Source organism: Pseudophryne corroboree, chromosome 4 (assembly GCF_028390025.1).
Source record: "Pseudophryne corroboree isolate aPseCor3 chromosome 4, aPseCor3.hap2, whole genome shotgun sequence".
Taxonomy (NCBI): Eukaryota; Metazoa; Chordata; class Amphibia; order Anura; family Myobatrachidae; genus Pseudophryne; species Pseudophryne corroboree.
Window position 1 is genome coordinate 466,590,221 of NC_086447.1, and position 27,319 is coordinate 466,617,539.

At 45.1% G+C, this 27,319-nt stretch overlaps 1 protein-coding gene across 1 annotated transcript in view; it reads right to left on the reverse strand.

Moving 5' to 3' along the window:
- The window catches only part of USP45 (ubiquitin specific peptidase 45), a 478,824-nt gene that overhangs the window by 205,923 nt on the left and 245,582 nt on the right, over nucleotides 1–27,319 (reverse strand). Inside the window, 2 exon segments of the mRNA XM_063917030.1 lie at nucleotides 19,232–19,362; nucleotides 21,540–21,632. Coding sequence (XP_063773100.1) covers nucleotides 19,232–19,362; nucleotides 21,540–21,632 — 224 coding nt within the window.

A 27,319-nucleotide genomic window follows, 5' to 3' on the forward strand; every position in this document is an offset into this window, starting at 1 on the left:
TCAGACTCCCATCTGTTGTGAGGAGGATCCAATCCTGAATCCCGAAACTTCGACCTTCCAGTAGGTTCGAGGACTGTAGCCACCACAGGAGGGAAATCCTGGCCTGAGGTGACAACCGTATTATCCGATGCATCTGAAGATGTGATCCGGACCACTGGCTCAGAAGATCCAGTTAAAATGTTCTGGCATGGAACCTTCCGTACTGGATCGCCTCGTATGAGGCTACCACTTTCCCCAACATTCTTATGCAAAGATGGATGGATATTCGAGTAGGCCATAGAACCATTCCGACCATCCCCTGGAGTATTCTCGCTTTGTCCTCTGGGAGGAACACTTTATGAGCCACAGTATCCAGAAACATTCCCAGGAACAGGAGCAGCTGAGTGGGCTCCAGGTGGGACTTCTGTAAATTGAGGATCCACCCATGGTGTGACAGAAGCTGAATAGTGGGGTCTATATGGAGCAATAAAAGCTCCCTGGATCTCGCTTTTATCAAGAGATCGTCCAGATAAAGGACAATATTGACCCCCTGGACCCAGGGTTGGAACATCATCTCCGCCATCAATTTCGTGAACACCCTCGGAGCCGTGGACAGGCCGAAGGGTAGTGCCTGGAACTGGTAGTGATCGTCCAGCAGAGCAAACCGCAAGTAAGCCTGGTGAGGCGGCCAAATTGGATTATGGAGATAGGCGTCCTTTATATCCAGCAAGACCATGAACTCCCGTTCTTCCAGACCTGCAATCACTGCTCGCAAGGATTCATCTTGAACTTGAAAACCTTTAGGTAAGGGTTCAAGGATTAAAGATTCAAAATGGGCCTTTCTGAACCGTCCGGTTTCGGTACGACGCACAGGTTGGAGTAGTAACCCTTTCCCTGTTGTTGTAGTGGCATTGGTACAATGACTTGGGACTGGACCAAATTTAGTATGGCCTGTTGCAGCGTAACTCGTGTATCCTCCAACACTGGTAAGTCTGATTTGAAAAATCGTTGGGGAGGAGCTCTTGTCGAACTCCAGCTTGTAGCCCTGAGAAATTAGGTCCCTTACCCAGCTGTCCTGGCAGGAGCCTTCCCAGATGCGGCTGAAGTGGCGCTGTCGAGCTCCCACCTCGAGATCCCCTCGGGGTGGGCAGGCACCGTCATGCTGAGGCCTTAGTGGAAGCTGAACTGGTGGTCTGTTCCTAAAAACCTGCGATTGCTGGTTTTCTTGTCTTACCTCTGGTGCCTCTCGCTGCATTGGAGGAACCTCTGGCTCTTAATCTAAACCTTGTAGTCTGAAAGGACTGGGCAGACGGCCACGGGTAGGAAAGCCTCGCCGGCGGGGCCCCAGAGGGGAGAAACTTGGATTTTCCTGCATTAACCTTAGAAATCCACATATTCAACTCAACCCCGAATAGCCACTCCCCTGAGAAAGGAAGAGACTCCACACTGCACTTGGAATCTGCGTCTGCTATCCACTGATGAAGCAACAAAGCACTGCGTGCTGACACTGCCATAGCAGTAGTTCTAGCATTCATAGCGCCAATTTCCTTGAGAGAATCACACAGGACGCGTGCAGTGTCTTGAATGTGTTTTAAGAGGTTCACTGTAGTGACCAGGGGCATATCCCCCGCAAGGCCCTCTTGAATATGAGTCGCCCATGTATGGATGGCGTGTGTCATCCAACAACCCGCAAGCACAGGTCTTTGTGATACGCCAGCCGCTGTGTAAATAGACTTTAGTGTAGTCTCTATCTTCCTATCCCCAGGATCCTTTAGTGTAAAGGAGCAAGGAGCTGGTACAGATGTAGCCACCTTTATCTTGACCGATTCTCCGCCTAGATGGGCGTTTAGTCACGCTAAGGCGATAGCTTAGCTTGCTGAGTTTAATCACAGGCAGGCGTGTTGAGGCGATTCTAGATACTCAGCATGCATTACACATCTCCACCACTGGGTGGCTAATGCTCCACTAATCCAGTACTTTCGATCGTATAGCGGCGGATTGATCTACAGCTCTGGCAAATGGTCAGTGACGACTGTAATGTTAATAGATGGTGACCAATGGTCAGACGGTGAGAGTTCTCAATATACATAAAAAGTTTATACAGACACAAACGAACATGTTAAAACACTTGTGTATGCAGACGCAAGATTGTGTACGGAGACGCAACTAATTGTGTAAAAGAAAGTATGTACAATGCATAAACACAGTGTTTTTGAAATACATGTACAGTATGAGCGTCCGAGTTCCCGTGACATTCACTTTATTATAATATTTTTCTTTGTTATACCTTCAATGGAAGGGTGCACACAGGTTTCACATAAATCTTGCCATGTTACCTGATCGGAACTCCCTACCTGTCTACTGCATGAACTGTGCAGGCTCCCAGGGGGAAGGGGAAAGTGGGATGGGGGTAGGGCGAGGCAGTGGAAAATACCGCGTTCAAAGAACGGGCCAATGCTGAAGGAGCGTCAGAATCCCCTAGCTAAAATACACAGGGTCGATAGGGATAAGCGAGGTCTATGCACATAACGAAACACCAGACCCCATCGCATCACAAAGTGAAAAAATGCCCGAGGCACATGAACCCCCGCCTTGTAGCATTATGTGCATAGACCTTGCTTAACCCTATCGCCCCTGTGTATTTTAGCTAGGGTATTCCGACGCTCCTTCAGAACTGCCCCGTAGCCTGCAAAACCTATGCCGTCACTCGCTCCATAGCTGAGTGCTGACATGTTCATGTGCCTTGGACATTTTGTCACTTTGTGATGCGATGGGGTCTGGGGTATCGTTAAGTGCATAGACCTCGCTTATCCCTATCGACCCTGTGTATTTTAGCTAGGGGATTCTCACGCTCCTTCAGCATTGCCCCATGACCTACAAAATCTGTGCTGTTACTTGCTCCATAGCCGAGGGCCTCCATGGGGCAGGGAGTCACAGGCGGTAGCCATTTCAATTGAGTCTGCCCTGCTACAGAATTGTATGTATACCGTATGGTGCATAGAACCTTAACAGTACAAACGCTCCTGCAGCTTTGCCCTGGTTTATGTGAATAACTCCCTCCATGTCTACTGCATGACCTGTGCAGGCTCCCAGGGGGGAAGGGCGATGGGCTAGCGGGAGGCGGTGGAAAATACTGTGCTTTTGAAATGCAAGTACTGTATGAGTCCGAGTCCCCAGTATGTTCTTCTAGTGTACTAATTAGCACGAACAGCTTGTAACGTACAGTGGCAAGTTTAATCTTTCTATGTATAATGGAGAGATAAAAGCTCCTCCCTAAGTTCCTAGATGCCAAATCACCGTCCTTAGTATCTCTGTACAGTATGTTCTACTAGTGTACTAATTAGCACGAACAGCTTTTAACTGGATGCCAAATGACCGTACTTAGTATCTCTGTACAATATGTTCTATTAGGGTACTAATTAGCACGAACAGCTTTTAACGTACAGCGGCAAGTATAATCTTTCTATGTATAATGGAGAGAGATAAAAGCTCCCCCCTAAGTTACTGGATGCCAAATCATCGTACTGAGTATCTCTGCACAGTATTTTCTATTAGGGTACTAATTAGCACGAACAGCTAATTAGTACCCTAATAGAACATACTGTACAGACATACTAAGGACGGTGATTTGGCATCCAGGAACTTAGGGAGGAGCTTTTATCTCTCTCCATTATACATAGAAATATTAAACTTGCCACTGTACGTTACAAGCTGTTCGTGCTAATTAGTACCCCAATAGAACATACTGTACAGAGATACTAAGTACGGTGATTTGGCATCCGGTAAAAAAGCTGTACGTTACAAGCTGTTCGTGCTAATTAGTACCCTAATAGAACATACTGTACAGAGATACTAAGGACGGTGATTTGGCATCTAGGAACTTCCAGAGGAGCTTTTATCTCTCTCCATTATTCATAGAATGATTAAACTTACCACTGTACGTTACAAGCTGTTTGTGCTAATTAGTACACTAGTAGAACATACTGTACAGAGATACTGAGGACGGTGATTTGGCTTCTAGGAACTTACAGAGGAGCTTTTATCTCTCTCCATTTTACATAGAAAGATTAAACTTGCCGCTGTACGTTACAAGCTGTTCGTGCTAATTAGTACCCTAATAGAACTTACTGTACAGAGATACTAAGTACGGTGATTTGGCATTCAGTTAAAAGCTGTTCGTGCTAATTAGTACACTAGTAGAACATACTGTACAGAGATACTAAGGACTGTGATTTGGCACCTAGGAACGTACAGAGGAGCTTTTATCTCTCTCCATTATACATAGAAAGATTAAACTTGCCACTGTACGTTACAAGCTGTTCGTGCTTATTAGTACACTAGTAGAACAAAGAGTACAGAGATACTAAGGACGGTAAGTTGGCATCCAGGAACTTAGGGAGGAGCTTTTATCTCTCTCCATTATACTTAGAAAGATTACAATGGAGAGAGATTAAAGCTCCTCCCTACGTTCGTGGATGCCAAATCAGTGTACTTAGTATCTCTGTACAGTATGTTCTATTAGGGTACTAATTAGCACGAACAGCTTGTAACGTACAGCGGCAAGTTTAATCTTTCTATGTATAATGGAGAGAGATAAAAGCTCCTCAGTAAGTTCCTGGATGCCAAATCACCGTCCTTAGTATCTCTGTATAGTATTTTCTATTAGGGTACTAATTAGCACGAACAGCTAATTAGTACCCTAATAGAACATACTGTACAGAGATATGAAGTACGGTGATTTGGCATCCAGGAACTTAGGGAGGAGCTTTTATCTCTCTCCATTTTACATAGTAAGATTAAACTTGCCGCTGTACGTTACAAGCTGTTCGTGCTAATTAGTACCCTAATAGAACTTACTGTACAGAGATACTAAGTACGGTGATTTGGCATTCAGTTAAAAGCTGTTCGTGCTAATTAGTACACTAGTAGAACATACTGTACAGAGATACTAATGACTGTGATTTGTCATCTAGGAACTTACAGAGGAGCTTTTATCTCTCTCCATTATACATAGAAAGATTAAACTTGCAAATGTACGTTACAAACTGTTCGTGCTAATTAGTACACTAGTAGAACATAGAGTACAGAGAAAGTAAGGATGGTAATTTGGCACCCAGGAACTTAGGGAGGAGCTTTTATCTCTCTCCATTATACTTAGAAAGATTACAATGGAGAGAGATTAAAGCTCCTCCCTAAATTCGTGGATGCCAAATCACTGTACTTAGTATCTGTGTACAGTATGTTCTACTAGTGTACTAATTAGAACGAACAGCTTGTAACGTACAGTGGCAAGTGTAATTTTTCTAAGTATAATGGAGAGAGATAAAAACTCCTCCCTATGTTCCTGGATGTCAAATTACCATGCTTAGCATTTCTGTACAGTATTTCCTATCTAGCCAGAAACCCTGCATCCTGTGCAAGCTAGGCGGACAACTGGAGGGGACCCGAAACACGGTTGCTTCCCGTTTCCCTTTCCAGTGTCACATAAACTAGTGGTTGGTCTGCCCCGAAAGCCAAGAGTCTCCTCTTTTGTATGGTACCAGTCCTGAGACTCTGGGACACCCAGAACCAGAGACATCAGTACGCAATGTGGACCCATTTTCCCATAGACTATAATAGGCCCGTTAATTCAGACCCACCATGGGTTCTGACGCTTGCCATGAGCCTTGTGGGGGTCACAGAAACTTGGGGTTGGTACCCTCCGGTAGCTAATTGTCTCCCCCTCCATACCAACCTAGCGATGAAGGCTCCCACCTCCCATGCTGAGAGTCCCAAAGTGCCAACCTTTTTTTTTTTATATGTTCCAGTGACATTCACTTTTTTTTTCTTTGTTATACATTCAATGAAAGGGTGCACATAGGTTTCACATAAATCAAAGTAAATCTGCAGCAGCGATTCATTCCGCTATATACAAATACACAGCGGTAATGAGTAACTGAGCAACACAGTACTGTAGATCGTCGGCATTTGTGTATTGTACCTGACCTGAGCTCCCTCCCTGTCCACTGCATGACCTGTGCAGGCTCCCAGGGGGTAAGGGCGATGGGGGTAGGGAGAGGCGGTGGAAAATACCGTGCTCTTGAAATACAAGTATTAGCATCCGAGTCCCCTAAGGCATAAACCAACACCAATGGGAAGGAAGTGCCAACCTTTTTTTAATGTGTTCCTGTAACATTCACTTTATTATTTTTTTTCTTTGTTATACAGTACATTCAATGGAAGGGTGCACACAGGTTTCACATAAATCAGAGTGGGCGGGGGATTTTCCTACATACAGTAGTATACTGTTGCACATGTCTTGTAACCTGATCGGAACTCCCTCCCTGTCTACTGCATGTACTTTGCAGGCTCCCAGGGGGGAAGGGGAAAGTGGGATGGGGGTAGGGCGAGGCAGTGGAGAATACCGTGTTCAAAGAAAAGGCATAATCAAAACCATGGGGAACTTGGCGGTGTATCGTTATGTGCAAAGACCTCACTTATCCCTATCACCCTGTGTATTTTAGCTAGGGGATTCTGACGCTTCTTCAGCATTGCCCCGTAGCCTGCAAAATCTGTGCTGTTACTTGCTCCATGGCCGAGTGCCTCCATGGAGCTAGGTGTCACAGGAGGTAGCCATTTCAATTGAGTCTGCCCTGCTATAGAACTGTATGTGTACCGTACGGTGCATAGAACCTTGACAGTAGAAACTCTCCTGCAGCTTTGCCCTGCTTTATGTAAAACTTGTGTTTTGTCAGTTTGCTATGCGATCGAGCCCGGTGTAACGTAATGTGCATAGACCTCGCTTATCTCTATCGCCCCTGTGTATTTTTGCTAGGGGATTGTGACGCTCCTTCAGCATTGCCCTGTAGCCTGCAAAACTTATACCATCTCTCACTCCATATCCGAGCGCTGCCTGCCACATGGTGGGGGTTCAGGGGCGGTGGCCATTTTGCCAGTGTGCTATGCGATCGGGTCCGGTGTACCGTAATGTGCATAGACCTCGCTTATTCCTATCGCCCCTGTGTATTTTAGCTAGGGGATTGTGACACTCCTTCAGCATTGCCCCATAGCCTGCAAAATCTGGACTGTTACTTGCTCTGTAGCCTAGGGACTCCATGGGGCAAGGAGTCATAGGTGGTAGCCATTTCTATTGAGTCTACCCTGCTACAGAATTGTATGTGTACTGTACGGTGCATAGAACCTTAACAGTAGAACTGCTGCTGCAGCTTTGCCCTGGTTTATGTGAATAAAAAATAATAATAAAGTGTCTGAAAAAAAACTTTAGGAATCGAACCTGGGACTCTGAGTATAGGAAGCGGAACACTTCACCACTTCGCCGCAGACAGATGAATAAATCCATTGGTTTTGATTATGCTGTAATGGCTACGGGATTAGGACGCTAACATACTGTACAAAATTCCTAATCTCAAGAGGCAATAGTGAACTTCTAACACGTCTATTTGCGATAGTGTACACTACTGGTTTTATGTTGTTTTGTCTGCGGGACTTGGACGCTCACATATTCATAAAATACTGTAGATGGATCATATACTGTATGCTGTACTATTTGCATCTGTACCGTATATACTGTATTAAATAATGCAGCGTAATGAGTATTTACTGTATGCAGCGTATCGAGACACCTTAGTAAAGTAGTCCTTATTATATATTTCAGTATTGTATTTTACGGGAGACCACACGCATGCGCAGTGGTGATTGTAAAAAGCGACATCTGGTGGATGATCACAGGCATTACATGTAAAGGTAACGCCAAACGATCTCTGTGCGATTAGGTACGCCTCTCTGTGACTAGGCGCGCCTCCCTATGCCCCGGTACGCTGCGTATGCTTGATCGGGACAAACGCCTCAGCCAGTCAAGATAAAGGTGGCTACATCTGTAGTACCACCTTTTTTGAAAGGTGGGAGACCGATACGTCTACGCCTGGAGGTTCTTCACAATTTTTCCTACCTTCAGGTGTAAATGGGAAAGTGTGTAAAAACAGTTTTGTAACCTGATATTTTTTTATCAGGATTTTTCCAGGCTTGCTTAAATATGTCATCTAATTCCGGAGAATCAGGGAAAGTGACACTGAGTTTTTTCTGTGCTAGGAAAAACGAGTGCGGTACTGCAGCGTCTTGTAAAGGGATTTATAATACATACCTGATAGCAAGAATGAGGGGCTCAATACCCTGGGCAGAAGTGGAATCCTCTGTATTAGGTTCTAATTCCTCCCCCTCCTCTACTTATTCCTCAGATTCTGAGAGTAAATCAGGCAGCCCACGTTTAAGTGGCCATGAACTAGGGAGGGGGGGTTGCAATGGACTTGGCCTGCTTGCAATTGTGAAGAATGCAATTGTTAAGAATATGATTTAAGAATGGAGTTAGAACCGGAACTGAAAACCATTTCTCCTCTCTTCACAGGTAAAAACACCATCTTCATGCTTGTATATCTGAGTCTCTCATCTCTCTCTGGCTACACTTTTCACACCCCAAGGAAGTTTGTCTGCAAATGTCTGTGATCCTTCTTCAATGCAAAATAACCTCTGTTAATTAGCTGAACTTCTGATTGCATACCTCCCCCTTTGCCAGCTGATATAGTTGGAGCATTTAAGAGCAATATTATCAAGGCCTGCAGTCAGGACTTGGCCTGCTTGCAATTGTGAAGAATGCAATTGTTAAGAATATGATTTAAGAATGGAGTTAGAACTGGAGTTTGAACTGGATTTGGACTACGCTAAAATCTCGAATAATAAAATTTCCCCAAACACTGCAACTCGGGACCATCATGTGGCCTCTCCTCACCACTGCCTTGAGAACACCAGGACCAATGCCTGCTACTTCTCTGTCCAAGAACATCATGACTGCCCTCAAGACTACCCCTCAAGCTGAGCAGGGAACTGAGGGGCGTGCGCATCAGGACCAGATTTTGCTGGGTCAGTTCCATTGGACATTAGTGTGCACTCCACATTCTTACACCCACCCGCACTGCTCCCCACACTCTCACACACACCCGCACTGCTCTCATGAGACCAGGACATTTATCATTTTCACAAATTAATGTTTTCCTGCAAATGTGTCTTTCTCTTCTTTCTTCTTACAGGGTACTTTCCCCCCCACTGTGTGCTATTCCTGTAATGTGTACCTCCATTGGTTGCACACCCTGCCAGCAGTAACCTACACAGTGCGCCTCACATGGCTGCCTCGGATGGTTCCTCCATGGGCAGGGTGTGCTTCATTTGGATCTTTCCATGCAGGGTATAGCATACTCCTACACTCGTGTCAGCTTTCCCGTGAATGCATTTGGCCCTTGTATGGCTCATCTCCCACTGTGTAACCTTCGTAGTGCGCCCAACATGGCTGCCTCATCTGGTAAACTTGTGGATGGGATGAAAAATACATGGACCTGATGGTTTTACTGGAACCCTACTCTGAACCTAAGGACTCTGCAATCTCCCCGTTTTGTGTTCTCTTCTAGGGGTGGACTATTCCACCCTGGGTAATCCTATGCAGAGCGCCTAAGATGGCTGCCGCACCTGGTACCTTGTGAGGGTGGAATACACAACCCCTGGAGGTTATTACCCAAAATGCTTACACCAACCCTGCATTATGCTTTCTGTCTTTATTGTCTGTGTGGTTTATCTTTTGATGTAATACTTAAATCTTCTGTATTATGTGCATTGTTTGAGTTCTAGTTGGCGCCGCGGATGGCTGCCTCGGTGCTGCTCTGCCAAGCAGCCTTTGTGTTTAGTCCTACATGTATAATATGTCTAATATGTTGAGTCTATTGTACAGTTGCAATGTGCAGTATCAACTCATACGTGTAATGTGTGTAATGTATGCTATGTTCTTCCCCCTTCGTATGCTATGTATTCCCCCTTCATGTTGCTGCTTGGCGATGCATTGTACCACAAAGAATTCCTAGTGTACGTGAGTACACCTGGCCAATAAAGCTGATTCTGATTCTGATTGTCAGCTGCCTTAGCAGCCAGGTCTGCAACAGCCTGCTACAGCTGTTTTGTTTTCTGAGTGTTTGCAGTGAGTTGTGATGACATATCTTTCATCATAGTTTTTAATGGCACCAAGCCAGGATGGCTCCTGACCCTCCCCCCCAGTCTCCTCATTAACTTGTAAAGACTGACTGCATTGTTCACATGAAAGAGGGAGAGAATCTGGTGTGACATACACTGCACAATTGGTGTTTGACCATGTTTACTGTAAACAACTCACACACACACGGTACAATAGCAAGCCTGCCCCTACTGTATATGAGAAGGTGACTTAGAGCGAGAGAGGGACAGCCTGTCACACTCAGTAAATCTGCAGGCTGTATATATATATATATATATATATAGCATGTAGATACGGCGGCACTCAGAAATAAACGATGCAAACACAGGTATAGCTTCAACGTTTCGATGGTTTAATCCGTCTCATCAGGAATAACAATACAATACCAACTTACCACTCTTATCCCCTTCACCACACCACGTGAACCGGTGGCGTCCCGGGACGGGAAGCACACTGACGTCATATTCCCCGACCCATCACATCACAGCCAGATAAAATTAAAAACATGAAACGGATTTCAGTGACTGTTGATACAAAACATATAGAAAACATAATATACTTAATAGAACGTATAGCCATACATTCAATACATAGTATAGCAAGTATAACTGATGTGTTATAGTGGCACCACAATAAATAAGGCCATTATTGATAATAAGCAGCTTACAGAACATTTATACTCATGCAGAGTGGAAACTATACTCAGAGTATTGTAGCAGTAGAATACCAAAAAACAGATGCAAAAAACAGAGTGTAATCAGGGTTAAATAAAACAATCCAACTAAAGGAAACAACGTAATCCCATATTTTCATTAAGTCCTCTCGGAGAGAGAGTACCAAGGTCAAAGATCCATTTACTTTCACATCTGAGAAGTTTCAAAGATCCATCTCCACCCCTAGAATCTAGGGGAATGTGATCAATGATAGTATATCTAAGAGATGAGAGATTATGACCCACTTGGTGAAAGTGACGCGCCACCGGCTGGTCACTTTTACCTGTCTCTAGCGCAGCCCTTATAGCTGAACGATGTGCCGCCATACGTTCACGCAGGGTCCTTTCGGTTTTCCCTACATAACTTAGCCCACATGGGCAAGTTAGTAGGTAAACTATGAACTTGGTAGTGCTGGTCACTACATGCCGAATGGGTAATCGCTTCCCACTGTTACCCGTAATTAAAGATCTGCAAGTCGTACAATTGTTATAACAACCATTTTTCTTGGATAGAAAATGTTGAGTAGTGGACTTATTGATCTTAGAAACATCTGTCTTAACAACCCAGTCTCTAATGTTACACCAGAGGTTGTAACATTAGAGGCTGGGTTGTTAAGACGGATGTTTCTAAGATCAATAAGTCCACTACTCAACATTTTCTATCCAAGAAAAAATAGAATTATAGTACCTACTGGTAAATCCTTTTCTCCTAGTCAGAAGAGGATGCTGCGGACTCCAAAAGGACCATGGGGTATAGACGGATCCGCAGGAGCTTGGGCACCTGCAAAGACTAAAACTGGGTGTGAACTGGCTCCTCCCTCTATGCCCCTCCTCGAGACCTCAGTTAGAAAACTGTGCCCAGGAGAGATGGACATTTCGAGGAAAGAATTTATAATTTAAACACAGTGAGTGTTATACCAGCTCACACCACGAACATACCGCAAGACATGGCCTTCAGCAGAATACCAGTCCACGGTATGAAACCATACAGCCCTACGCTGAGAGAATACGTAACACAACCTGTGTGTCAACCCAACCAATAATAAGAAAATCACATGCCATAGCATGAACAACGTCAGCGATAGCCTGACAGAGAAGAAACAACACAAAGTGTAACCAACCTCAATAATCCGCAGAAACAGTACGCACTGGGACGGGCGCCCAGCATCCTCTACGGACTAGGGGAAAAGGATTTACCGGTAGGTACTAAAATCCTATTTTCTCTTACGTCCTAGAGGATGCTGGGGACTCCAAAAGGACCATGGGGTCTATACCAAAGCTCCAAAACGGGCGGGAGAGTGCGGACGACTCTGCAGCACCGAATGAGCAAACATGAGATCCCCATAAGCCGGGGTATCAAACTTGTAGAGCATAGTAAAAGTGTTTGAAACCCCACCAAGTAACTGCTCGGCAAAGGTAACCCACCAAGACTACTCGGGCCTCCGCCCAAGAAGAGCCCATCTTCCCGGTAGGATGGGACTCCCCTGACTTCGGTAACGGCAATCCAGCCGTAGCACTAGCACACCGAATCGCCTCACAGATCCAGCGTGTAACAGACTGCAGAGACGCAGGCGCCCCAAGCAAGCTGGGTTCACACAGGACAAACATAGCCTCTGTTTTCCCCAAACTGAGCCCAATTGGCGACATAATTCCTCAAAACCCTAACTACATCGAGAAACTTTGAATCAACCACTGTTGAAAATTCACATACTCAGCCTCCCCGATTTATCACGTCTGTTTTTCCATAAGAAGGAACAGGTAAGGAACAGCCTCACTGATGAACTTGACGAACACCTAAAACCCTCTTCGTCAGAACTACCATCCGAGTTCTCTCTTCTATCCACTTGGAAGAGCAAACAGGGGCTCTTGTGAGACCAAGCTGCTACTTCCGACAACCGCCTTGCGGTCGCCCAGAAGGTACTAACATGACCACTCTCCAATAGAGAATTTTTTAACAACACCTTTAATAAAAGGTTCCAATCAGTGAGACACAAAAAACGCAACACCATGTCAAGATCCCACTGTGCCAATGGGGCACAAATGGAGGGTGGACGAGCAGTATTCCTTTCATGAAAGATTGAACTTCCAGAAAGGTGGCCAAATCTGTCCTTTTAATTTATGAGGCCAAAACTGCCCTGAAACAGAGCCTAACATTAGGCTTGCATCCACGCCTGCTTGCAAGAAATGTAGAAAAACGACTCAGCTAAAAGTCTTCAGTAGGAGTCTTCGTAGATCCCCACGAAGACACATAGTTACACCAAATGCGGTGTCAAGGCTTCGCTGTAACTTCTTTTCTAGGCTGAAGAAGTGTGGAACCGACCTCAGTGGGAATACCCATTCGGACTAGGATATGACATTCAACCGCCACGCCGTCAAACGCAGCCGCTGTAATTCCTGATACACACCCGGAGCTTGCTGTAACAGTTGCTCCCGTAGAGGAGTCCAGGGATCTCCTATAAATAAATCTTGAAGAACTGGATATCAAGCCCTCCTTGGCTAGACCGGAACAATGAGGATCGCCGGAACCTCTGTTCTTCTTACGGTTATCTCCTTCAGCAGAGTGAACGCGGAGGAGACACCTAGACCTACTGAAAACACCCAAGGTGTCATGAGGGCGTCTACTGCTATAGCTTGAGCGTCTCTTAACCTGGAACCATATTCCTTAGGTCTCCCGTTGAGGCGAGACGCCACCATGCCCAATTGAGGCACTCCTCAAAGACTTGCCACTTCTGTGAAACTTCTTGAAGACAACAGCATGTCTCCCGGATGGAGAGCGCATCTGCAGAGGAAATCCATTTCTCCATCGGACATGTCCGGAACGAAGACTGCTAATATAACGTCTTCCAGTCTTTCCACCCAGCGGAAACTATTTCAGCTTTTGCCAGGGCTGCTTTGCTCCTTATTCCGCCCTAGCGGCTTACTTACGCCACTGCTGTCAAGACGTCCGACAGAATTAACACGGGCAGATCACGAAGAATATGTGTGTTAAAATAACTCTTAATTCAAGAAAGTTATTGTATACAAGCTTCGCAGCTTGACCTTTTCCTCTGGAAATACTTATCATGCAAGTACTGTTCCCCAGCCTCGAAGATCAGTATATATGGACACTAGGTTCAAATCCTGGCTCCCGAACCGTCGTCCTCTAGGAGGTGAGAACTAAGCAGACCCCCCCAGAGCGATATCCTGGCCATTAGAAGTAAATTCCGGTGCATGTGCTGGTGAAAACCCGGACCATATCCCTAACAGATCCCCTGAACCACTCTGGCAATTGACCTGTACACCAAAAAAGTCTCTTATGCCGCATCCAACGTCTTCATCAACGGAACATATTGATGGATTGGCTCTGTAAATCTGGTCTGACTCCGGATCCTCAGACCTCTGTCCACAGGAAACCACCGAACCGCAACCGTTCAGTATCTACCCTGATACTACCTCCGACATCTGCGCCGTTGGGAACAACAGCCCTTTCCTGTGTCGAAGCCCAGTCAGAGAGAAACAATGATTTCTTTACCTCGACTCAATCAGGCGAACATCTCAGTACAGAATAACAATGGTTCTTACTGTTTGTTTGTTTTTTATAACCGGGACAGGAGGACGAGGCCCTGAACCTGACGCCCTCTGGTATGGCATCGCGTACTACCTCCCCTTCCAGAGGGAAATAGCAATATCCATTAGAAAATTAGTGAGGGAAAACATCTGTAACTCCAGAATGTCCCCTTCTGGATTCTATAAGTAATTCACCGGTCCTAGTTCATCCTTGGACTAACTGAAAATAGTAACCGAGTCGTCACCGGAGTGGCGTCCAGTCATATAGACACTGCGACATGTGGTGAATACGGTAGAAATAGACACGACATCCTCTTCTCCGAACCTAGCAAGGCCGGAGAACTCTTACCTTTTCACTTTCCACAGGGTGAATAGAAAAGGAAAAAAGAACTGTATCGAACCGATTAAAATGACTGGATCCCATAAAGGAATGCGTCAACAACCGTTGTGGTAGACTCTTACTCCCAAAACTAGACTTACCAGCAGGATCCACCGAGATTCCCCCCAAACAGCGGTACACCGTCCCAGGGAAAAAACTCCAGTAACTCTTGGAGTCAGCCTCAGCAATACCCCGGTCACACATCCTGCATTCGTACGACAGCCTGCCGCAATGTTATAGAGAAGAACCAACATAAGGAAGCTCCCCTCTCTCTTTAGGGTAAATCTATCTGAAGTCTTACCGAATCCAAACACTCTCTCATGTGCATGTAACGCAAATAAGCCCACAGTATAGAAATAAAATATCACTTAGCTTTCCTGTATACGATCTTTTGAGACAGGGCCCCGTGTCGACCAGGAGTTAACTTTCACAGTATTCTATCCGTGGCAGGAAAAGAATAAACCTTCGGACTCCTTGAGAGGATGTGAGACCAACTCGTCACGGCCGACCTAGAGCTTTATCAACAGAGCGACCAGCACATGAGAAAGAATACTTTACTTCAGTCGACATTAGAAATCATAATGCAATACACAAATACACACGTATCCCCTATACATATATATATAACATACATATAAGTGGATTGTCTCGAACCGTAGGGTCCTTAGTGACAGTATTGTGTACTGTATGTGTATGACCGTGTGCTGACATGCCCCAGTTGTAGATCAGACAGGAAACCATATGGTCGACAGAAACCCTAGTATTTGTCGACAAACCGGGAGTAGTAACCAGGTAAAATAACCATCTGACGACCCCGAGAGGTCCGAGTAGAAAATACCTAAATAAACTTTCTAAGACTCTCCCACCTACTACCATATCAGTGCTTGAGTTACATGCCCAAGGAACCGTACCAAACATATATATACAAATACATATATATATACTGACTTAAGGCAGTTACAGCCTGTTAAGTTACTCTCAGTAAAAACAGTTGGTGCCGACAGGGTCGCCCGCATACAACTGTGTCACCCAAATAGTGTTCCCTTTAGCCAAGTAATCAATTACCGACCTGCTGACACTGCATAAACTGCTTCGAGTACAAATAGGCGTCAATGATGCCGACAGCGATCCCCCTTTAGTGACAGATTACTGAATCCTGTCGACATATGTCAACTAAAAAGGTATAGTGGGCATTCTGACCAGGGAAACCCAGGGTACATGGTATACTCCCATTTAACCACCTAAGTGTTATAATCTAAACACTGTGCCCCCCTCACGATTGAACAACGGCGGGGACATGAAGGAAAATGGCGCTGAAAGAGATGTGAGGGTGAAGCCCCACCCCTTCTCGGCGCTTCAGCCCGCTAAAAATATACCTTCTCTTTCCCAGCGGGGGACCTTATACAGTGTCTACACACTGTATATAAGGTCCACACCGTTAAAACAGTGTATATCATGCTGCCCAGGGCGCCCCCCCCCCCCCTTGCGCCCTGCACCCTCGTGAGCCTTCGGCGCGAGAGTTAGTGGCGCGCAGCGCTGCTTCATGCTGGCGGGGGACGGGACACGGACTACCCTAATATATAGAGTTTACACCCTGAACCAGTGTATAACATGCTGCCCAGGGCGCCCCCCCCCCCCCCCTCCCCCCCCCTCCCCCCCCCTCCCCCCCCCCCTGCGCCCTCATGAGCCGTCGGCGCGGGAGTCACTGGCGTGTCTGATGCGCTATGCTGGCAGGGGTATGGGACACGGTGCCGAGGCACCGATAAAGCTTTTAATGCCAGCCGTGTTTTAAAAGATCAGTAACTTGCTGCCCAGGGCGCTCCCCCCCCCAGCGCCCTGCACCCTGTGAGTGCTTTGGTGTGTGGGAGCATGGAGCGCAGCGCGACCGCTGCATGTTACCTCCGTTACTGAAGTCTTCTGCCGTCACTGAAGTCTTCTGTTCTTCTAATACTCACCCGGCTTCTTTCTTCTGGCTTCTGTGAGGGGGGTGACGGCGCGGCTCCGGGAACAAGCAGCTAGGCGGACCAAGTGATCGAACCCTCTGGAGCTAATGGTGTCCAGTAGCCGAGAAGCAGAGCCCTTGAACTAAGAAGAAGTAGGTCCTGCTTCTCTCCCCTCACTGCCACGCTGCAGGGAGCCTGTAGCCAGCAGGTCTACCTGAAAATAAAAAACCCAACATAAAGTCTTTTAGAGAATCTCAGTAGAGCTCCCCTAGTGTGTGTCCATTCACTCCTGGGCACAAAGTCTAACTGAGGTCTGGAGGAGGGGCATAGAGGGAGGAGCCAGTTCACACCCAGTTTAAGTCTTTGTAGTGTGCCCAAGTTCCTGCCGATCCGTCTATACCCCATGGTCCTTTTGGAGTCCCCAGCATCCTCTAGGACGTAAGAGAAATGGTTGTTATAAATGTATCAATTGTACGACTTGCAGATCTTTAATTACGGGTAACAGTTTTCCCCATCCGCACAGTGGGAAGCGATTACCGATTCGGCATGTAGTGACCAGCACTACCAAGTTCATAGTTTACCTACTAACTTGCCCATGTGGGCTAATTTATGTAGGGAAAACCGAAAGGACCCTGCGTGAACGTATGGCGGCACATCGTTCAGCTATAAGGGCTGCGCTAGAGAGACAGGTAAAAGTGACCAGCCGGTGGCGCGTCACTTTCATCAAGTGGGTCATAATCTCTCATCTCTTAGATATACTATCATTGATCACATTCCCCTAGATTCTAGGGGTGGAGATTGATCTTTGAAACTTCTCAAATGTGAAAGTAAATGGATCTTTGACCTTGGTACTCTCTCTCCGAGAGGACTTAATGAAAATTTGGGATTACATTGTTTCCTTTAGTTGAATTGTTTTATTTAACCCTGATTACACTCTGTTTTTTGCATCTGTTTTTTGGTATTCTACTGCTACAATACTCTGAGTATAGTTTCCGCTCTGCATGAGTATAAATGTTCTGTAAGCTGCTTATTATCAATAATGGCCTTATTTATTGTGGTGCCACTATAACACATCAGTTATACTTGCTATACTGTGTATTGAATGTATGGCTATACTTTCTATTAAGTATATTATGTTTTCTATACGTTTTGTATCAACAGTCACTGAAATCGGTTTCATGTTTTTAATTTTATCCGGCTGTGATGTGACGGGTCGGGGAATATGACGTCAGTGTGCGCCGTGCTTCCCGTCCCGGGACGCAGCCGGTTCACGTGGTGTAGTGAAGGGGATAAGAGTGGTCAGTTTGTATTGTATTGTTATTCCTGATGACGATGGATTAAACCATCGAAACGTTGAAGCTATACCTGTGTTTGCATCGTTTATTTCTGAGTGCCGCCGTATCTACATGCTATTTGGGCTCTCGGCTATTGAGCACCTAACGGAAGGCACCGATTTCACCTTTTTGTATGGTTGTGCTGTCCTATGGAACTGTCTATATATATATATATATATATATATATATATATATCTATATCACAGTAGAAACCGGATTACTTGTCCTTCTCTGCAGGACACTAGATGTGTTTACAATAGCGGCTCTCCCCCTGTTTTACACCCCTGTACCAGTTTCCCGCATATACTGGAGTGTCTGGAGGAGCTATGTGTGCCTGCTGCTGCAGCTGTAAGCAGAAGAAGGCGCCAAAATGCCGCTGGACCTGCTCTGAGGAAGCTCCGCCTCCTGTAACGGCGCCAGAGCTATGTAGATATTTATACTGGCAAAGCCTCCTAATAAGTGTAAAACATCACATGAATGCTAGTTTACACCACTGCTGTTAGGGTACACAGGGGGGCTATAGCGGGTCCCCCCAGGGAGGGTACCGTATGCTGCCCCTGCGAGTGCGCCACACCAAGAACCGGGGCCCCGGTTTGTACTCACCACTCTTCTCACCTTCGGGCTTATGTTAGGGGTGTGCGGCGTGCTGCGATTGCGTTTGCCAAGGCGCAATGCCCTGCGGTACCAACAACCTCTCAGGACGGTGGTCCTACAGCTGGGAAGCGGTTCTGATGCCTGAAGAGACTGGTACCCGCACGGCCCGCCCCCCCCCCCCCCCTCCCCCAACTCCCATGGTGCCGGTATACTGCTGCCCAAACAGTATACCGAAAATAACAAAGTTTAAAATAAACTGAAGAAAAAATCCTCTGGAGCTCCAGAGTGTGCATCCTCTCACATTTTTCTAAACTGGCTGTAGGAGGGGGCATAGAGGGGAGGAGCCAGCACACCCAGTTGAAGAAATTTAAAATGCATTGGCTCCTTTGGACCCCATCTATACCCCATCGTAATAAGTGACCCAGTATCCCTTATGGATGTTAGAGAAATATCAGGTATATATGTAGGTAGTGCATACACACTGCACGATGTGCTAAACTTTGTTAATAACATCCTGAAATTAAGCAGCATGTAGGGCCAAGCAAAAGACGAAAACTCACAGGAGCGCACAATAGTGCGTACACACGGGACGATGTGGATGATTTATCTTTACGATTTGTCACTGAATTACAAATCAAAAAAGTCATCTAGTGTTTATCCAGCTTAAGATAAATAAGAAAAAGATCTATTACTTACTTTTGGCAGAGCTGGCTGAAGAGCATTTTTGGAATCATGGGTTCCTTTCCAGTCTCCTTCATACTATGCAGGAATAAGACCACTGCAGATGTGAGAGGTCCAGGACTGGGAAGGTTAATCACCAGGGGATCCTACAACAAAGTGCACACAACATGACTTTAATACTAAAGGCCTGATGCAGAAATACAGCACATGTTGCTCCCAAATGGCATGCACATAAATAATGTGTATATTCGCCCATATGCATAGCTGATTTACATTGCAATGACCTTTTATGTATACACAGCTGCCAAACTCGAGCTGGGACTCCCTCCCTTTGTCATACTTAACTGAGATGAGACTGGCAGAATTTCTTCATGGACAGTACATAGAACACTAAGGGGGGTATCCAATTAGCCGTGGTAATTTACTGTGGCTAATTGTCCCGTCGGGGGGGCTATACAATTAGCCCCGATAAGCCGGCGTGAGACGCAGCTTACCAGGAATTTTGTCTCACCTGCCTCAGGCAGGAGAAAACAAATTCCCGGAAACAGCCCTATTGTTTCTACCGAAACACACACAGGTTTCACTGGGTTCGGGAGAAAAGGGTGATCCAAAATTTTCACCTCTAATTGGATAACCCTTAAGAATAGCAGCACACAATAGAAATATATTGAAGTTAATAGCCAAACTATGCAAATCAGATACAAATATAGATTTTAAATTAAACACTTATAATATATATGTGTAGGCCCCCCTTTTCATATTGTGCATTGATCATTGTTATTTGTGAAAAATTTGAGTTCTATGTAGTGTCAAATGAGTCTCTATACAGTACTCCTTGCGGTTTTACAAAATATTAAAAATTCATACAGGTTGAGTATCCCATATCCAAAATGCTTGGGACCAGAAGTATTTTGGATATCGGATTTTTCCGTATTTTGGAATAATTGCATACCATAATGAGATATCATGGCGATGGGACGTAAGTCTAAGCACAGAATTTATTTATGTTTCATATACACCTTATACACACAGCATGAAGGTAATTTTAGCCAATATTTTTAATAACTTTGTGCATTAAACAAAGTGTGTGTACATTCACACAAATCATTTATGTTTCATATACACCATATACACACACAGTCTGAAGGTCACTTAATATAATATTTTTAATACCTTAGTGTATTAAACAAAGTTTGTGTACATTGAGCCATCGGAAAACAAAGATTTCACTATCTCACTCTCACTCAAAAAATTCCGTATTTCGGAATATTCCGTATTTCGGAATATTTGGATATGGGATACTCAACCTGTATTAAAAATCCCGATTTGCGTCAGGATCGAGAATTACAGATTTTTAAATTTGTGAAATATTCCAGATTTCCCAACCCAAGCTTTGGGGAATTGGGAAATTGCGACAATTTGCTGCAGGTGTATAGGGGCCTTTAGATAAATGATTAGAGAGTGTACATATGTTGGGGAATTCCTAGCTTTACAGAGAGTCACAGAACCATTTCTATTCTGCAAAAGAGCTTTAGCTTTTTTGAATACACAGAAGTTTTATCTGTAATAAAGACATTTCCAAGGCTAATTAATATAATGATTAATTAAAGTCATAAATGGACAGTATTTTAGCAAAAGAAACTCATAGAAAGTGAGCAGGTGTGTATCACTAGGAGAGCAGGTACGCATCTTGATAAGCACAGTATGGTACCTCTGACATATTTTGTAATATAAATGAAGTATAACCTAGTACAGGTTGAGTATCCCATATCCAAATATTCCGAAATACGGAATATTCCGAATTACGGACTTTTTTGTGTGAGAGTGAGATAGTGAAACCTTTGTTTTTTGATGGCTCAATATACACAAACTATGTTTAATACACAAAGTTATTAAAAATATTGTATTAAATGACCTTCAGGCTGTGTGTATAAGGTGTATATGGAACATAAATGAATTGTGTGAATGTACACACACTTTGTTTAATGCACAAAGTTATAAAAAATATTAGCTACAATTACCTTCAGGATGTGTGTATAAGGTGTATATGTAACATAAATGCATTCTGTGCTTAGATTTAGGTCCCATCACCATGATATCTCATTATGGTATGCAATTATTCCAAAATACGGAAAAATCCCATATCCAAAATACCTCTGGTCCCAAACATTTTGGATAAGGGATACTCAACCTGTAGTTTATGTAGGCCCATCAATACACTAATGGCTTTTACCCAGAATATCAGATCTATAATGTATAATATGGACAATGTGCATTTAATTCATGTCTAGAATAGCAGAACAATTGCTCCAAATATTCTTACCAAATTCTCTTCATCCTGGCATAGCTTCAATTTTGCATCCTTTTCTTTAATTTCAGCCAGAGCATCAGTTAGCATATGTGTATGGGCCAGGTTCTGAAAATAGACAGGACTTATTACCACAAGGTGCTAAAGCTAAATAAAAAATGCAATAGTTTTTTTCAATAATACATTTCCTTGTCCATTGATTATCACATTAAACAGGTCTGTTGGCCTCTTAAACTAAGGCACTCTTAGTATATAAGTCTTCAGGAGATGGAATATTTTAAGTTGTAAGTGATGGACTTAATGACAATTACTATATGTACATCAGCCAGAAAGGTCAGCATTTATTTTTGGTGCTGTTTTAGGGTGATATCGACTTTCCTTATTAAACATCTAGTTGTGGTAACATATCTGTATGTATTCAATGGTACTAACTCCAGTGTCCCCTATAGATGAGACAGAAGTTATAATTTCATTCATATTTCTATACTTTCCGCACATGGAATATATAGGCTGGTCTTGCTGAGAATAATATTTTTCTGGTTAATTGCATTTACATGAAAGATCTTTGAGACAATGCTACACCCACTGAATTCATAGACTGACACAAATGATCCACCTACATACAGCAAGTTGTTTACTTGTTAGGATTCCCCGATGCAGGAAAGTATATTCTGGTAAGCATGTGACCCTTTATTATTTATCATACACATCTTTAATGATGAGAGTTTTGGTTGGGGAGGTGACCCAAGCAACAACACTCTAGTTGAAGAGATAGACTCCTCTCCTACGCTGCTTGTACTAATTGGGTATTATATCATTTGCCACTAACAAAGACAGCAATGAACCATGACATATCAACAAATTAAACCCTGGCCTTCTTAGCTGCAGAGAATCCAACATGATTATTAACTGCACAGGAATCCAGCAATGAGGTTACCTATGCCTACACAGTATTTTCAAGTGTGCTTCTGCTTAACAAATTATTGCTAGCTAGAAAGTAATTTGCTCATTGAATCATGCTGGACTTCATTATGATAATTAAAGAAAATGAAATGAAGATCTCAAATGGCCATAAGCAAACCTGTCTTCTTTTTTTGTATATTGGTTTAATATATATTTCTAGATATGGGCCGAGAGATTTTTTTTTTAAATAATAGATACTGTAGGAAAATCAACATATAAACACACACAGCTATTTTACATATGGCAGACACAATTATACAGATTTCAGGAGCTGGTTTTATGTGTCTATGTTAGTTTAGAAATGTGTTATACTGTACATGCACACCGACCCTGACATTTGTCCAAGTGAGAAATAAAGGGCTATAATGTGAATGCTGTAGTTTTACTATGTCAAGACATTTACTTAGTTTACATCAAGAAACATTTTGCCTGGGATCAAATACAAACTAATAGGTATTTTTTTCTCTCCTCAGTTTTTTAGACAAAATGAACAGATGAGACAGATGCCCAACATAGCAATGACTTACACTGTACATTGCACAAATGCTTTAAAGTGCAAACAATGGAGCAAAAACAAGGGGGAGCATGTCTTATTTTTGCCTGTTGCAGTTTAATGAACTGCTCTGTTTATGTCTGCTCTCACCATACTCCTCCCACACATATTGTTTCCAGTGTACACAAAATTTTACTACATGGTCGGTTTACCACTGATTCTCTCTTTGTAGAGGCTTTGCATAGAAATATGACACAAATGGGACTGAAGGTCGACATGCATTAGGTAGACATGGTCAACAGGTCGACATGAGTTTTTCAAATTGTTTGAATTTTTTCATACTTAACGATCCACGTGGACTACGATTGGAACGGTAACCTGTGCCAAGCGAAGTGGTAGCGGAGCGAGGCACCTTACCCGAAGAATAGCGAGCGAAGCGAGTTTTGCGAGAGGACACGGTGCACTAATTGGGGTTCCCCATCACTTTACGAATCCCCTACGGACTACGAGAAAAGGATTTACCGGTAGGTAATTAAAATTCTATTTTCTCTTACGTCCTAGGGGATACTGGGAATCCATTTAGTACCATGGGAAGGTACCAAAGCTCCCAAACCGGTGGAAGAATGCTGAGGCTCCTGCAGAACTGATTGACCAAACTGAAGGTCCTCAGAGGCCAAAGTATCGAATTTGTAAAACTTAGCAAACGTGTTCGAACCTGACCAAGTAGCTGCTCGGCAGAGCTGTAAAGCCGAGATACCCCAGACAGCCGCCCAAGAAGAACCCACCTCACATTGTCCGACTGGACCTGAATAGCCTGTTTCTAAGGATGTTTATTGGAAGGACGACTTCCTGACTTGACTATCTTCCCTGAAACTGCACCCCCTGGGTGACTGCGCCCCAACCTCTGAGGCTTGCGTCTGTGGTTAGCAGAATCTAATTCTGAATACCGAACCTCCGACCCTCGACGAGGTGAGAAGTTTGTAACCACCACAGGAGGGAGATCCTGGCTTTTGGAGACAGACAAATCCTCTGGTGCATGTGAAGATGTGATCTGGACCATTTTTCCAACAGATCCAGCTGGAAGGGCCTTGCATGAAACCTTCCATACTCAATTGCCTCGTAAGAGGCCACCATTTTCCCCAGAAGGCATATGCAGAGATGCACCGAGATCCGGGTTGGTTTCAGGACAGCCCGAACCATCGACTGGATTACCATTGCCTTTACTAAGGGAAGGAATACATTCTGAGACTCTGTGTCCAGTATCATTCCCAGGAAAGGAAGCCACTGTGTTGGTTCTAGGTGAGATTTTGGTAGGTTCAGAATCGACCTGTGATCCAGGAGTAGTCTGGTTGGGAGCTCAATGTTGTCCAACATCCGCTCCCTGGACGGTGCCTTTACCAGAAGATCGTCCAGGTACGGAATTATGTTCACTCCTTGTTTGCGGAGTAGTAACATCATCTCTGCCATCACTTTGGTGAACACCCTCAGTGCCGTGGAGAGACCAAATGGCTGGGCCTGGAACTGGTAGTGACAGTCCTGCAGTGCAAACCGAAGATAAGCCTGATGAGGCGGCCAGATCGGAATATGAAGGTAAGCATCCTTGATATCCAGAGACACTAGGAATTCCCTCTCCTCCATACCTGAGATCACTGCTTGCAGAGACTCCATCTTGAATATGAACACGGGTTGAGTACGGGTTCAACAACTTGAGGTTCAGAATCGGTCTTACCGAACAGTCCGGCTTCGGTACTATAAACAAGCTGGAATAGTAACCCTTGTTTTGTAGGTGAGGTGGAACTGGAACAATGACCTGGGTCAGTTTTTGAATGGCGTCCTGGTAAGCTTGATTTGAAGAATCTGAATGGTGGGAGCTCCTGGAACTCCAGTCTGTAGCCCTGGGAAAACGAGTTTTATGGTAAGAACTTACCTTTGTTAAAACTCTTTCTGCAGGTACACTGGGCTCCACAAGGAAAGACATAGGGGTGTAGAGTAGGATCTTGATCCAAGGCACCAACAGGCTCAAAAGCTTTGACTGTTCCCAGAATGCATAGCGCCGCCTCCTCTATAACCCCGCCTCCCTGCACAGGAGCTCAGTTTTTAGTTAACCAGCCCAATGCAGTAGTAGGAAAAGAGACGACAACGGTTAGTAGCCACATACACCACACTCTCACGACAGGAGAAGTGTCAGCGGCTAATGCCATACCAACCCAAAGAAGCTAAGTGCGTCAGGGTGGGCGCCTTGTGGAGCCCAGTGTACCTCGCAGAAAGAGTTTTAACAAAGGTAAGTTCTTACCATAAAACTCGTTTTCTGCTGCGGGGTACACTGGGCTCCACAAGGAAAGACATAGGGGATGTCCTAAAGCAGTTCCTTATGGGAGGGGACGCACTGTAGCGGGCACAAGAACCCGGCGTCCAAAGGAAGCATCCTGGGAAGTGGCAGTATCGAAGGCATAGAACCTTATGAACGTGTTCACAGATGACCACGGCGGGCCGCCCAAGAAGTTCCAACAGACCGAGTAGAATGGGCCGTAATGTGAGCAGGAGCTGATAGACCAACCCTCACATAAGCATGTGCAATCACCATTCTAATCCATCTGGCCAAAGTTTGCTTGTGAGCAGGCCAGCCCCGTTTGTGAAATCCAAACAGCAGAAAGAGAGAATCAGATTTCCTAATAGAAGCAGTTCTCTTCACATAGATATGGAGAGCCCGTACCACATCCAAAGACCGCTCTTTGGGAGACAGATCAGGAGAAACAAGTGCCGGAAGCACAATCTCCTGGTTAAGGTGGAACGAGGAAACCACCTCAGGCAAATAACCGGGACGAGTCCTAAGAACCGCCCGGTCACGGTGAAATATCAGATATGGGGTACTACAAGACAAGGCGCCCAAATCCGACACTCTTCTAGCTGATGCAATAGCCAGCAGAAACACCACCTTAAGGGAAAGCCACTTAAGATCAGCTGAACCAAGAGGTTCAAACGGTGACTCTTGTAATGCCTCCAAAACCACCGACAAGTCCCAAGGAGCCACAGGCAGAACATAGGGAGGTTGGATACGCAACACACCCTGAGTGAAGGTATGCACATCAGGTAAGGTCGCAATCTTTATCTGAAACCACACCGACAAGGTAGATATTTGAACCTTGAGGGAGGCCAGACGCAGGCCTAAGTCCAGGCCCTGCTGAAGAAAGGCCTACAACTTGGCTATACTAAACTTGGAAGCGTCATAATCGTGAGATGCGCACCAAACAAAGTAAGAATGCCAGACCCTATAGTAAATCCGAGCAGAAGCCGGTTTCCGGGCCCGCAACATAGTTTGAATGACCGCCTCAGAAAACCCTTTAGCCCTCAAGACGTAAGCTTCAAGAGCCACGCCGTCAAAGACAGCCGGGCTAGGTCCTGGTAGGCACAGGGGCCCTGAACGAGGAGATCTGGGCGTTGTGGAAGTAGAATTGGACGCTATGACGATAGGCCCTGCAGGTCTGAGAACCAGTGCCCTCTGGGCCACGCTGGAGCTATGAGAAGCAGAATTCCTCTTTCTTGCTTGAACTTCCGAATTACCCTGGGCAGGAGTGACACCGGAGGGAACACTTACGGCAGCCGAAACCTCCACGGCCCCGCCAGCGCATCCACGAATGCTGCTTGAGGATCCCTTGTCCTTGCTCCGAAGACCGGAACCTTGTGATTGTGTCGAGACGCCATCAGATCTACGTCTGGAAAGCCCCACTTTTCCACTAGGAGTTGAAACACTTCTGGATGGAGGCCCCACTCGCCGGCATGTACGTCCTGACGACTGAGAAAGTCCGCTTCCCAATTCAGGACTCCCGGAATGAATATTGCCGATATGGCCGGTAGATGGCGTTCCGCCAAATGTAGAATCCGTGAGACCTCCTTCATTGCCAAACGGCTTCGAGTGCCGCCTTGATGATTTATGTAAGCCACTGTGGTGGTGTTGTCCGATTGTACTTGAATAGGACGGTTCTGAATTAAATGTTGGGCTAGGTTCAACGCGAAGACCGCCCACAATTCCAGAATGTTGATCGAGAGTAGAGATTCCTCCTTGGTCCACCGACCCTGAAGGGAGTGTTGCTCCAGCACCGCTCCCCAACCTCTGAGACTGGCATCTGTTGTCAACAGGACCCAGTCGGATATCCAGAAGGGACGGCCCCTGCACAATCGTTGGTCCTGGAGCCACCAAAGCAGCGACAGACGGACCTCCGGAGTCAATGAGATCATGTGAGACCTAATCCGGTAAGGCAGGCCGTCCCACTTGGCTAGAATCCGCCACTGGAGGGGGCAAGAATGAAATTGAGCATACTCCACCATGTCGAATGCTGAT